At 41.2% G+C, this 15,100-nt stretch overlaps 1 protein-coding gene across 4 annotated transcripts in view; it reads right to left on the bottom strand.

Moving 5' to 3' along the window:
• Positions 1 to 12,078, bottom strand: part of AKAP11 (A-kinase anchoring protein 11) — a 384,481-nt gene extending 372,403 nt beyond the window's left edge. For 3 of the 4 annotated variants that reach the window (XR_008840928.1, XR_008840927.1, XM_056495943.1), the window contains exons 1-2: positions 11,983 to 12,070; positions 4,364 to 4,471 (exon numbers count right to left, since the gene is read on the bottom strand). Coding sequence is in view for 1 of the 4 variants with exons in the window: in XM_056495943.1 (XP_056351918.1) it covers positions 4,364 to 4,423 (60 nt within the window). In the remaining 3 variants the exon portion in view is untranslated. Of the gene's footprint in view, positions 1 to 4,363; positions 4,472 to 11,982 lie in introns of all 4 variants that reach the window. The other variant, XR_008840926.1, reaches the window with a different exon arrangement.
• Positions 12,079 to 15,100: the final 3,022 nt, after the last annotated feature.

The raw sequence follows: 15,100 nt of genomic DNA on the forward strand, positions 1-15,100 counted from the left end.
TTGCCAAAATACATTTCAAAATGCTAGCCAACAAGTCTCAGACTGCCCACTGACAGCCAAGTTCAGGAGACACTAAAAAAGTCAAACAGTAACTTTTATAGAACTGAACTACTTCTTAAAGTATTTTAGGCAGTTATTGGGTCATTTGAAATAAATTTATCAAGCATTCACCTAATTTCCACTTTTATCTATTCCTTTGCTCCAACATGGTTAGCTACAATTTGCTCCCATTTTGTACTTTCCAAAGAATGCTGTCAGTGCCTGTCTTAGATTCTCTGGATCTTTCAAATTGACAGGAGACTGGAACACCAATTGTTGCTCAAAGACTGTTCCCCAGTAATTCCTTCATTCATCTTGTACAAAAGTAATTTGTGAAGCTCAAATAAGCATGTTGAAATGTCTCATTTTCAGCTTTTACAATAATTTAAACAGTCACAACATTCAAAACAGTAATTAGGGGAAAAAAAGAAATCCATATGACGTGACCTGCTAATTTTCTACAAGCCAATAGTGCTCCAGTTTGAGAAGGAATCATTGTTATTCTCCAGTTGGCGTTTCTAAAGCTACAAACGATTACACACATCTTATTTATAAACAAGCACCTTTCCCTAGTTTAACATCTCAAAGGCAGAATGGGTAACAAAGAGCCAGAGTGTGTCCTTCATCCAGAGATGAAGGACGATTCAACATTTTGGAGAATATTAAGTTGAAGTGGGAGAAAAAGAAAGATGAAACAACTGGAAACATCTCCCTAAGATCTGGAAGGACCAGCATACAAGATTATATGCAGGTCTGGCAGCCCATGATGGCACTATGCAACTGAAGAGATAAAATATCCACAGCTAATATGAGAATGAATGAAATGACATATGTTTTTCAGATCATATTAATGAATATTAAAAAAAACTCAGAATGTGAAAATAATAAGCATATGGAAATTAACAGGCGCATTACATACACAGAAGAAAAAATCCAATCTATCTGAACTTACGTAAGTCACTAAAATATATGAAGAGTTAACAAAACCAGATAAAGACAGAATTAACTAAAAGAGCTGGATTTGGAAATGAAGACTGCCTGGATGGAGATAATAAAGGAGGATTTTGAAAAAAGTTGACACAGGTCAGTAAGCAACTTCTTCAGAGTTTGTCTTGAGACTGATGTCAAGCATCGTCATCATGAATAATTTTAATGAGGGAGAAAATTAAATATTAAATGAAAACTGTTGATAATTTGAAGTAAGCAGGTGTCATCAGCTAAGAAGCAGAACAGCAAATCATATGGGAAGAACTTGCTCAGCACGAGTGTTTTAAAAAACAACCATAAGAAACACAAAGTTATGTCCTTAAAAACTAAAAGCAAACTTTAAAATTGAATTGCAAATTCACAAGCTGGGAAATAAAAGACCTTAATGGACTTCTCGATCATGGCATAGCAATGAATGAATGGTCAATACAATACTGCACTGAAGATGGCAAACATGCATCCTTTAGTGAAAGAACTGACATCAGAGTCACTGAGAAGGACATCCTGTGTAATTCCACATACAGTATTATCCACACGTAAAAAGAAGATTAACTCATAACAAGCACAGAAAGTAGGACTATGAAGGATAATCACTGGAATGCAGAGGCTTTCATACAGAAGCAGACTAAAACCTTAGTTTACACAGTTTCCAAATACCAAAGCCAACAGAGGACAGATCACCAAGTGTAAAAAAATAAGAAGGGTGAACATCAACAAAAAAATAAATTACTTAAGCAGAAGAATAAGGATATCCATGTGCAAACAGGTATAATTTTGCTGTGAGTAGCTTCAGCCTGGAATTTTTAAGTCTTAGTTATTACCAGTGTGGTTCAAAAGGCAAAACCAGCAGCAGGTTTGGGGGGAGGTGCTTTAAAGCCCTCATTAACCTATATTTAGACTTTAGACTACATTTAGTAACTTTTTGAGAGTCTTATCAAAACTGTGTTTGTGACAGCAGAGGACTGGACCAAATTTCAGAAAAATCCTCCTATCCAATGACACAAATTCTCTCACAATCCTGAACCAGGAGACACAACTACATTAAAAACTGAAAACTAGCCAGATCCCAAGACTATCAGCTCAGTTTAGGTATGGACAAGAGGTCATCTTCAGTGAAAGGATGTAATATTTTTTTTTAATAACTAGTACACTTTCAATGTACATTAACATATAGGAATAAACACCCAAGCAGTCTATAAAGCTCTACTTGGTAGGCCTCTAGGACTTGGTAATCTTTCCTCACAGAAATTCTTGCAAGAAATCCTATTTCATTCACAAGCACAGATTTCAAATTTACTAAGTTGTGCCCGGGAAAATCAAAAATACTGTCAAGGTGCTCAGACATGAACAGTGGAAATCCTTGTCACATCTCTAGCCCAACTGAGCAATTCAAAGATTTTCATTGTTCCAGCAAATCGAGAAGTCGTTATCAATGAACCCATCAGAGTACCCTGGAGGAGATATTTGTCTCACAAAATGTTTTAAAAAACAATTGTTTTCTAATATTTCAAACAAGTATGTAAGATGCCTTAATCTCTAGAGAAATGAAGCGCAGTGCTGGATAGTCATGCTTCCTCTGCTCTTAAGTAACAAAGCATTTCACCTGCTGTAAGATTTAAAGGGACAGAATATTCTGAGGTAACTTTGTAAAAATAGAAACTAAGGCTTTAAATATGCATACCATATCTGTGCACTGACTTTTAAGAGCTACTACTGCAACAATGCCTGTTAGCCATGACAAAGTACTATGAAGAGGACAGGAATCAGACTGCAAGCTTCTGTGTAAATCAACAGAAGGTGAAACAGAGTGCAGTTCTAACCACCCTACTGCCTGGCTTTATGAGAATGGAAGTTCCACACCATAATCTAAATAGACACCTCACAGGTAACATCAAGAGGAGGCAGCCACAGATCAAAACAATGGAGTCTGGCTGCAGGAAAATGCAGAATTCTGCAAGAAGGGTAGAACTAATATTTCTAGAACCACACAGTCCAGAATGCTTTATAGCAATTAATGGGGCAGTTCACAGAAGCAATATTTTAAGCAACTATTAGAATCAGTGAGGAATCACTGGTCATTGTCATTATTAGAAAGATGCTTTTGTAACCCAAAGGTCTAAAAATCTGGTGGGGAAAGGAGGGCAGTATTTGCTTTGTTTAGTAAATTGAAACAAAAACAAATAAAGGACAGATTTGAAAAGTCCTTTAAAATAAGTTTATGTTCAGGTTAAGGATGCAAAATTACTTGACTGTAGTTGAAGATCTCTATTTGAGCTGGAGAGTTCTCATAAACCAATAAAACACAAGGTTTCATACCATGTGTCTGAAAGTAAAAGATTATTACCCAAAATTAAAAATTGCTTAACATATGGCAGCGAACATTCCGTGTCAGGACCTGGAACAACTGACTACCTGCCTGTCCGCCTCATAACACCTTCCCTCTGCCTTCAAACAGGACATATACCACAGACATTGCTTCTTTAAAACAACAAAATCTGATTATGAAATAAAATAATGCAATTTTCACATGATAGGATGCTTCCTTGCTCAGTTTCTCCTCTTACGTTGCAGCAACTTGCAAATAAGGAAGTTATTAATAACCAAAAAAAGACCTAGAAAATTACTCATCTGTGTTCAACTACCTAGAGGAGTACAATTAGATAACTAATCTGTTCCTTCAGGACAAACTGCATCTTTCATTTCATTAAGCACTTATAGAAGATGCAATAAAATTTTAAAAATAGTATTGATGTTCTCCAAGTTAAAGTGAAAAAACTTTAAAAAATAAATAGACTTAATTTAATATTAAAAATCCCCACTAATATCCTTTGTAAGTGCTAGACATATTTTCTTTTTCAACAAAGCACTTCCTAAATGTTTATGTAAACAAAGGGATAAACCAGACAAGATACCAAGATCTAACGACAAAGATACGACAGGCAAGCCCTAACACAGGCTTCATAGAATTCAGTAAGACTATAAAATCATATTCTAATTTATTACATATGAACTCAAAAAATTTGCTCTAAAATAAAAGCTATATTCTAACAAACAAAGTGAATTCTAGGAATTCAATACATTACAATTTTATCACATCATCTTGAAAGACAAAAGCACCCTTTATAATGCTGTCTATCAGTTCAGTTACACGAAATATACCAAAACGCAAAGCAAAAGCAGTTTCTTTGCCTCCTTGAAATGTCAAACAACCAAAATTAAAACATAGTTTAAAAAAAAGCCAAACCCACACATGAAACCCAAATAAACCAGTTCACTTGCTTTATTATTAGATTGGAAAGCTCTGAAATATGTTCTTTATTTAAATACAGGTAATTACCTTTTCAACAGATATTCTTGATTTCATGCGATTGCCCTGAGCCCTGGCGTACATGTCCATGATCTCACTAATCTTGGTATTCGATGAAAGATGTCAGCTCAAAAATGCCTACAAAAAACATTTACATTTGGTTATTTTATGTCTTTCCATTTAGTTAGCATCCACTCTAAAAATGCAAGAAGACAAATCAAGAACCAATAAAAACAATTAAAAAGCATTTTAAAACTGGGAAAGGTTAAACAGCACACCATTCTTACTGACAACTGCATTTAAAAACGTACTGCATTAATGACCCTCACAACCAGGCATGAAATGCAGAACACAGACACCTAGCTGTAAGTTTCATTGTTTTATTTTAACTAGAATTTCAAGGCTGCATTTGGGGTAGGGAGGAGCATTACATTAAATATTATTTCACTGTCACACTCTGGAAGGTTTTCCAGCAACTGAGTAGGTCACACGAGTTTCTGCTCGAGTCAGCTGCCCTTATTTATCCTAAGTCTAATTCCAACAATAAGAAGGTAAAAAAACAGTTATGAAGGTATTTTTTTCAAGTCTTTCTCTTTAACCATCAGCAATGGATCAGTTTGTTTTGTTCATTTTTTTCATTCCCCAAAATAGGCAATAAATATAGAGTGTTAATAAAGACAGAAAGCATGTGGTGACCTTTCTAGTTCTACGGAAGTTTTAATTCTTCATCTTTTCCCATGGTCACACAATTTAATCAGGAAAAAGAACTCCTAGACTATATAAAATAAACAATGCAAGGAGCAAGTGCATGTGAAAATGACTGCAAAGGTTAAGAAAATAAACACCATGACATCAGAGTATGGGTGTTCACACAACTGACCAGACTGATTTTGTAGATCTCGTCTCAAGCACATATTAAAACTTTATATCTGAAATAAAGTTTTATATGGGTTTGGTCTCGAGTATAAGTCTTTTAATTAAGATCAGTAGTGTCATCAAGTAACTATTCTTCACCTTCCTCCATCCCAGCACCTCTAAAAGTAAAACCTCTTCAAGGATACAATAGCAAGAGATTATAAAATTTCATCAAGAATACAATAGCATTAGAATACATACATTATTATTAGGTACATCTATTCATATTTCACTTTGATTTCTGCTTTTCTTCACGAAGATGAATTTGCTAGAATCTTAGAAAAGAAGTTACACTTAGGCAAATAAACTGCAGCATTTTCACCTCTAGAGCATAGTTTCTCTCAACTGGATGTCTGAAGTTTGGAAAATTAAGACAATTACATGAAGCAGCCAGGCACATGATCCACAGATTATATACATTATATATAAATAAATAAATACAAATAAAAATTCATTCACAGTAAACTATGGCTAGAAGACTGAACACAACAATACTTCTGCTAAAACTCATGTGTTTAAAAGAAAAAAATCCATAAAATAGTATCAGGCAATAAAAAGAAATCCACTTCCTCATGGCTCTATCTTAAATGGTTAATCTAGTAAAAATCCAAACCATATTGGGGAAATAATCTTAGACACTCTTTGTCCTAAGAAAAGCCATTTACAGAAAAAATTGGGTATTCACACAGGTACTTCAGCTCCACATTTATGAATGCATCTCCCCTTGCAGCAATTTTAACAAAGCCCAACACTATGGAGATGTCCTTTTAACCTTGCTGGGTGCTGTAGTGTTTACTTAGGTACAGTACTTCACAGTTACACTGTAAACTGCCTTCAGGTTAAGTATTTTCCTGTATCATCTGCTACTAAGCTCTGGAGACCTGAACATCAACCTGTAATGTCCCCTAGCTACAAAACAAACAGACTTGTAAATCACAGTATGATGACTCTGAAAAATACTAGACAAACCATACAGGCTTATCACCATAACACCACAATGTTTTGTCTTCTCTGCATCCTGTCATTCAGTACTCAAATAATACAGGTCCTAATACATACACCTATATTATACCACCAACATCACCTCTGCTCTCCATCACACATTTCAGAGAAATCTGAAGGGTCCCACTTGTCCAACAATGCAGCAAAACCTGAAGGTTTTCTTTTTAATATGTAAAATTATTTTCCATTTTCAATACAACAATGGTCCAATCATGTGATAAGTACACAAACATTAACATTAACTGAAAAGGAAGTGAAAGCACTGACAACAAAACAGCCTGGAAATAGCTCATTTGTATAAATAAAACCTACCTACCGTTTAAAATGGTTTTTACTTCTGGATATTGAATTTGACTATTAAATTTAATTTCCTTCTATTGTTAACTCAAAAAAGAGAATAAACAGCAGAAGCATCAGATATAGAAGGAACAGGACCTTCCTGTCACTGAGTAACTATCGTCAGACACCAAAAAAAGGGAAAAAAATTATCACACGACTAATTAATGAATACCCACACCATCTTTCCCTTTACCTGGATCACCTTAAATATACACAGCATGAGCAACACACAAGAGGATTTGGAAACCTCTGTGCTGCTAGGAAGCTACAACTTAGTTGCCATTACTGAAACTAGGAGGGAAAAATCCCACAGCTGGAGCGTGGCTGTAGATGGCTACAGGCTGCTAAGAAGGGACAGGCTAGGAAGTAGTGGCTGAATGTTGCCCTCTAAAACAAGAAGCTAGAGTGTGAAGAGCTGTCTCTGTAGAACAGCCATGAGCAGGCTGAAAGCATACTGGCAAAGGAAACAAAACAAGGTATCTAGAGAACCTTGTGGTTGATCCAGGGAAGCCCATTGAGGAACCCTTCCTGCTCCAGCTACAGGAGGAATGGTGCTCACAGGCTCTCGTCCTGCTGGAGGCCTTCAACCACCCCAAAATCTACTGAAATAGCACAGTGAGCTATTTCAGGAGGACACTCCTGAAATGCATGGAGGATAGCTTCTTAAGACACATAAAAGACAATCCTGACCAGAGGGGACAGAACACTGGACCTGTTAGTCACCAGCCCAAGTGAGCTAAGACTGGGGAAAGCCTGGGCCATAGGAGTCACACACTGGTGGTGTTTGCAGCAGGACCTGGAACAGGCAGTGAGTACATTCAGGATCCGAAATCTTGCAATAGCACATTTCTGGCCGTTCAAGGAGCTAAATCCATAGGATCCCCTGGGAAACTGACCTCAGAAATATGGGAGCAGGACAGAGCTGGCAGACCTTTAAGGACACTTTCCATACAGCCCAAGAGCTACCAATCGCTGGGTGTAAGAAATCAGGAAAGGAAGGCATGGAACTGGCACTGCTGAGTTGAGACCAAACTAAGAGCAGCTGAGCTCAAACTACAGGGCAAGTAGGAGATGAACAGCAGAGGAAGCAGGGACAGGTATTCTGGGAATAGTACAAGGACGCTGCCCAGTTTTGCAGGGATGAGGTCAGGAGGCCAAGGCAAAGCTGAAGCTGAACATGGCAAGGGATGCAAAGAATAAGAAGGACTTCTACAGGTACGTCAAGAGAAATGTCAAAGAAAATGCATTCCCACTAAATACAACTGGCAAACTGCTGATCACAGATGACATGGCTGAGGTACTCAACAGCTTTTTTCCATTCAGTTTTCACTGGTAACCTTTCTTCCCATACCTCTCCAGATGATGGAGTGGATGAGCAAAGAGAAGATCAGGTTTGCGACTACCTGAGGAACCTGAATGTACGTAAGTCTATATGACCTGTTGAGACACATACAGAGTTCTGAGGGAATTGGCTGATGTAGTTATCAAGTCACTCCATTATATCTGAAAAGTCATGCAATCAGGTGACTGAAAAATGAGAAACACTGTAGCCACCTTAACAAAGGCTAAAAAGGCAGATCCTGGGAACTACTGACCTGTCGGTCTCACCTCTGTGCATGAGAAGATAATGGAACAGGTGCTCCTAGAAGCTGTGCTAAGACACATGGAGACAGGGAGGTGATTTAGGACAGCCAGCACAGTGTCACTATGAGCAAGTCTTGCCTGACCAGCCCAGTGGCCTTCTATGATGGGATGACTGCATCAGTGGACAAGGAAAGAGCTACAGATATCCTCTATCTGGACATCCACAAGGCTTTTGACTCAATCCTCAAAAACATGCTTCTCTCCAAATTGGAGAGATATGGATTTGGTGGGTGGAATGTTCAGCAGATAAGAAGCTGGTTGGATGGACCCATCCAGAACCACGTCCTGGGCTGCAGGAGTAGCCATCAGAGTGATTCTCTGCTCTGGTGAAACCCCACCTTAGTGCCACATCCAGCTCTGGGGTCTTCAGCACAGGAAACACAAGGAGGGTCACAAAAACAATCAGAGGGATGGAGCACCTCTGCTATGAAGAAAGGATGGGAGAGGAGGAGTTGTTCAGCCTAGAGAAGGCTCTGGGAAGATCTTACAGAAGCCTTTCAATATTTAAATGGGGCTTATAAGAATGACAGGGACAAACTTTAGAGCAGCACCTGTTGTAATAGAACAGGGAGGAATGGCTTTAAACTAGAAGAGAGTAGGTTTAGACTAGATACAAGAAGTCTGTGATGAGGGTGCTGAGGCACTGACACAGGCTGTCCAGAGGCTGTAGGTGCCCCATCCCTGGAAACATTCAATGTCAGGCTGGACAGAGCTCTGAACAATCTGATCTAGTCGTACATGTCCCAGCTCTCTGCAGGGTAATTGGACTAGATGGCCTTTAAAGGTCCCTTCTAGCCCAAAGAAGTCTATAAATTTATAAACACATTTTTCCACAGACTGTGGAACAAGAACACTCTTCTCATCAGAACAAATAATGAGCCTTTAGCTAGCTTTTCCATATACAAGTATCCTTGTTTGAATATATGTAAGGAGCAAAATTAAATAATCAGCTTAAGGGAATCCAACAGGAAATTTGCCATGGATTTAATCTCTTTGTGTAAGTCTACCCTATGCCTAAATTTACTTTAGGTCACTGTGTATTGACAAACCTTAGCTGGCAGAAAAGAAGAAACTTCATCTTTTCTGTAAATGTGCTGAGTACATCTCTTCAATTGCTGTAGGGCACATGCGGACATGTGCACACCTATGTTAAACACATACAGATTACGACAAATTTGACAAATTTAAAATATATGTAATATGGCCTTATTAAAATTAAATTTCAAATAAAATATTCTAGGCAATGACGATAGTATATCTATATTATATTTTAAAAAGGAGGTGTTTTTAGTACTTTTTGCCCTAGTACTAGAGCAAAAAATAGACATCTTTCTTTTAAAGAAAAAGTACTTTTTTTTTGTCTTCAGCACACGGACCTGAATCAGCCTAGAGAACTCTGATGATTTGCAAAAGCCAGGCTTAATGAAACACAGAGCTTTGAATGATTAATTCTAAATATGAAAATTAAAAACACCTTAAGAACAACACTCTTTTCAGATTATAAAATCATCGAGGTTGGAAGAGGCCTACAATATTATCTAGTCCAACTACCCAGTTCCTCTTGCCGTCTCACTGCAAGCATGGCAGAAAAGACTGGCCCCCACCTCATGACACCCTTGTTTCAGGTGGTTTTAGGGAGCAATGAGGTCTCCCCCAAGCCTCCTCTTCTCCAGGCACCCTCAGCCACCCCTCAAAAGGTCTCCATGTAGAGTCCTCCTACTCTCAGTCAGAACAACACTCCCATCAAACTTGGTACTGTCAGCAAATTTACTGAGGGTGCACTCAATCCCCATGTTCAGATCATTAAGAAAGATGTTAAACAGGACCTGCCCCAGAACTGACCCTGGGGACACCACTAGTGAGTGGCCTCCAGCAGGGTTTAGCTCCATTCACCACCACTCTCTGGGCCCAGACATCCAGCCAGTTTTTTATCCACTGAAGAGTAGTCCCATCCAAGCCATGAGCAGCCAGGTTTTCTAGGAAGATGCTGTGGGAGATGGTGTCAATCACTTTACTGAAACCAAACTGATACCATCCACAGCCTTTCCCCCAACTAAGCAGGTCACTTTGTCATAGGAGACCAGATTGGTCAAGCAGAACCTTCATTTTGTAAATCTGTATTGGTTGGGCCTGACTCTCTGGTTGTTCTGCATGTGTATTTATAACCTTTCCAAACAATTGCTATTGAAAACCAAATTAAGCAAGTCTACACTGAAAAGCAGGCAGAATAGTCTAATGCATCCTTCTCTATTTCTCATTTCTAATGATTTATCAATTTCACTGATCAGGTCAGCAGTCTTGAAAAAGTCCACATATGAAACACAAGTTGTCTTAACCACAGCCAGAACCACGCAGGGAAAATATATTATTTATGGTGAACATTAATGACAGGCTGGGTCCTCTTTTTCTTGCTTGGTTTTAATTCTCTTGCATTGCATTTCTGTCACATAGAAGCAGTAATTTCAAAAGAATCAATCATTTTATTTTCCTAGATCATCACCCACAGATTCCTCCCAGTCCTGGGTCTCGATTTTCAAACATTCTCAACTTCTTTCTGGGAAAAAAATGTTACTTGATGTACTAGGGATATCTACTGGTCTGGATTTTGTGGTTTATGCAATTAACTTCAACTTCAGTTTGTTGTGTATATTGTACATAACATAACCACACCAAGTAAGGTGAGGCTATTATTTTCAAAGCTGCAGCATTTTCTCAAGAATACTTATTTCCACCTAGAGAAAATTTCGCCAGAGAATACCTTGTTTAGTTCTCAAGGATTTACTGAATATAGGTTGTATCTATCACTAAAATCTAACTGTATGATTCTGAAACAATCTTGCAAGAATGAATCCATGTAAGACTCTTCCCAAGTGTAACCTGGACAAATTTGGAGCACTGTTACCATTTATTTCACTGTCACTGATCTTTTCCAGATACAAGTAAATGTTTTTTTTTCTTCCCTATCAGTCTAGCAATACATCAGAGAGGAGAAGGCTGTATCTTTAAATACAGTTTGGATTAAATACAGTTCGGATCTACAGTTCACCCTTTTTTCTCTCCTTTTGCATATTGGATTAAAAGAAAACCAAACCACACAGAGGAGGGTATTTCGGTTGTAATAAGAAAGCCCCTCAAAAGAGCCAAGAAAGCAAAGGAGGAACGCTCCTTATTCCTTTTCCCTTGAGGGAGAAGAGGAACTGGGAGGAGGACGTGCGGCGGGAGGGAGGGCGAGGAGACACTTTCACAGCGAAATGTTGAGAACAGGCTGAACTTCCTCACCACAACCCAAACAACGCGGGAGGGAACGCAAGCTCACGGAGCCCCAGCACGAGTCAGTCAGTCAGTCAGTCAGTGCCCAGCCGAGACTGCGGACGGACGGACGGACAGACCCGGCCCGAGGGGCACGGGGGGACCCGGGCCGCGCACCCGGCACGCTCGGTGCCGGAGCCGAACCCCGAGTCACCCCCGCCTCACCCCGCGCCGCGCTCCGGGCCCGGCCTCGCCCCGGCCCCTCCCGGTGACCGGCGGGGCCCGCGGGAGCCGCGCTGCCCCAGGGGAGCCTTCCTTCCCTGGGAAGGGCGGCGGAGGATGCGCTGCCCCGCGCCTGCCGGGAGCCCCCGGGCCACCTGTGGCAGCGAGCCCCCAGTGACAGGCCGGCGGCGGCGCCCCGCCCTGCGCCCAGCTCCCCAGCAGGGCGGCCCGGGGGGCAGCGGCCGCAGGGCGTGAGAAGCAGAGCGGGCGCTCCGTACCTGTGGCCGTGGCTGTGACCGCCGGCTCCTCTCAGCGCCCGCCGCCCGCGGCCATGGCCCCGCAGCGCAGCGGCCCCGCAGCGCCCGACCGGCCCCGCCGCCCCCGCCCCGGCCGCGGCCCCGCCCCGCCCCGCCCCCGCTCTCGCGACGCTTCCCGCCCCGCCCCGCCCCCGCCGCCGCGCGCTCCCATTGGCGGGAACGCGGCGCCCGCCCCGGAAACGGCCGCGGCGGCGGAGCGCGCGCGGGGCCCGCGCCGGCCCCGCCCTGAGGGGAGCCCTGAGGGGAGACCTGAGCTCCCTGTCCGTGTGTCTGTCTGTCCGTGTGTCCGTGCCCTTGTGCCCCTGTGTCCCTGTGTCCCTGCCCCTGCACGGCCTCTGCCAACCCCCCGGGAGCCCTGTGCCTGTCTGTTCCTGCTCCGCCGCCCGCTTGCTGGGGATCGCCTGTCGTGAGCGCAATGGAGGCTGCTACATCGTCACTTACCCTGAAACTACTAAGCTGTGCGACAAAGCCATGCAAAGACAATGTAGATAAAATAAACAGAATGTTGGTTCTAAACTGTGTCGCACTCTGTGCCGTAAGTGGGATGAATAAAATGTTCCTCATATTCCCAGGGCCTGTGGGTCCCTTTGGGATGGAGAAAAAACAATAATAGCCTCAAATTTAACTCAAGTTAGTCGTCATTTCAGTGCCCATTGAGACCAGCCTGATGTAGAAATACACTGTCTTTTGAATAAGAACATTTTAACGGTTTGCTCATCATCAACAACAAAATACCTCCTTTTGACCAACTCCATCATTAGATACACTTCTTAGTTTTCATGAAGGATACAAATTCTATAAGAGGCTTTTGTTGTTTTCAATGTATCATTGTTTTTTATGTATCAACAGTAAGTAAAAAATTTCCTAAACAAAATAGCTGTGGAAGCAATGTAAACATGAAAAAACATGCTTTGAAAATAAATTCAAGCCTTTTTTTCCCTTTTGTTTTGGAATTCCCCTTAGACTGTTCAGAATAATGAGTTCCTATGGCTCCCTGCCAAAACCTTGAGAAAAATCAAGGTTTACCCTCATCAGGAAACTATGAAACATAACCCATGGCATGCCATTGTTTGTCACAAAAAATGTTCTTTTTTATACAATAATAAAAACGGGAAAAAACGGGAATAGCTTTGAAATAATGTCGCTTTTTCTTTTTTTTTTTCTTTTTTTTTTCTTTTTTTTTTTTTTTTTTTTTTTTTTTTTTTTTTTTTTAACAATTCATTTAGGTACTGCCTATGGTAAAGCATAGGAAACTTTTCTGAAGAAGCCAACACTTCTTAAAATTTATATTAACTATGAAGAAATACAGTGTTGCATTCTGGACTCTGGTATTTTCCATCCTGTTAATTTACATTTTTCAGGGCAGGGTCTGGCCAGTCAGAGCCCAGCCAGGGAGGAGGGCTAGCTCAGGACAGCCCCAGCCCTGGGGCATCAGGCCCCTGTGGGGACAGGGGTGGGACACCAGTCCACGTGTGGGGGTCAGGATCAGGCCCCATGAAGGGAATCAGCACCAGACAGAGCTGACCATGCACCTCTGGTGTTTTCTGCCTGCTCCTTTGGTATGAGAAATGGGCATTTTTAGAATCTTTTTGTCAAAACTACTGTCATGTCCCTGGTACTATCCTGAGTCACTGGCTGCACCTGCTATTAAGCTTGATATTTCAGGATCACTGGCTTGGAACAACTTGTTCAAGGACTGTCTCAGAGTGTGTCATCTCTCTCAGGTATTGAATGCCAGTTCAATGAAAGGTGTTGAAGATCTATGAAAAGTGTTAAAGAAATAGTCTGTGGCTTTATGTGACTTCTATTTTGTCCATTTTTTTACCAGTGTGTTGGGTTGATGTGGCCAGAAATGTGTATTCTATCACCATCTGTTGAAGCCTGGTGGGGCAGTGATTCCTTATCTCCATGGCACATATTAGCTGCTAATGGTCCATCTTTAAGACTAGGTGGGGCAATCATCTTTGTCTTTTCCACAACCCATCCTCCCTCCAGGAAGAGATCATCTGCTGCTGGGACATTGAGTCCCACTGTATGACTGATAAAATTACATCATCCCACTGGGAGATGCTCCAGCCAGGGGGAGGAGCCAAGCCTTTCCTACCCAGATAAAAACTGAGATTTTGGACAGCAAGTTATCTATTTTTCCACTGGATTCCAGAGGAAAGATGGACCTTTCCACATCATCCCTGAACCTTCAGAGGAAAACTGCACCTTCTATAGGAGCACTGCTCCAGCTGAACCACACCTGCCACTGCAGGGGGACTGTAGCCACCATTTATTGGGACTGCTACCAACACCCTGACTGACTGACAGGGTGTCAGGTTGTATTCTGACTCTGCTAGTGTTTTTGGGATAGTTCTTTGTAATACTGTATTTCTATTTTAATTTTCCTAGTAAAGAACTGTTATTCCTAATCCCCTATCTTTGCCTGAGAGCCCCTTAATTTCAAAATTATAATTATAATTTGGAGAAGGGGGGTTTACATTCTCCATTTCAAAGAGAAGCTTCTGCCTTTATTGGCAGACACCTGTCCTTCAAACCAGGAGAAACAGTCACATACTTATATTTTTCCCCTCAGTACATGAAAACTACACAGTTGCATGATTGTGTCAGTGTTGTTTTGTTGGGGTTTTTTTGATGATACTACCTCTGGAAAATGTCCCTCTATAACTAAACCTTTATTAAGTCCTAGCCAGGCCTGAAATTATATCCTATAAGCTACACTTATAATAATAAGGATTGCCTTCTCAAGGGCAGATGAGTAATTTATAGGAGCATATTTTTCCTTTCTTAAAACCTTTGTAAACCTTTCCCATTGATCTCCTTGCAGCAAGCTGGGAAGGATCTGCCATGTTGAAAACATTCCACCCTCCTTCGCTCACAGCTCACCATGTAACAATTTCATGAATGACTTCTAGTGGCTTATCTGTTTGTAACATACCCTTCAGCTCTCCAGCCCAGCCCCCTGCTCCTGCTCCTGCACTGCTTCTGGCCTGTGCCAGCGTGAGCGTTTGTGAAATCGAGCAGTAAATGAGATTGAACTGAGAGGAGCAGGGAACAACCTGCTTTCCTTCCG

This window comes from Oenanthe melanoleuca, chromosome 1 (genome assembly GCF_029582105.1).
Source record: "Oenanthe melanoleuca isolate GR-GAL-2019-014 chromosome 1, OMel1.0, whole genome shotgun sequence".
NCBI classification, from domain to species: Eukaryota; Metazoa; Chordata; class Aves; order Passeriformes; family Muscicapidae; genus Oenanthe; species Oenanthe melanoleuca.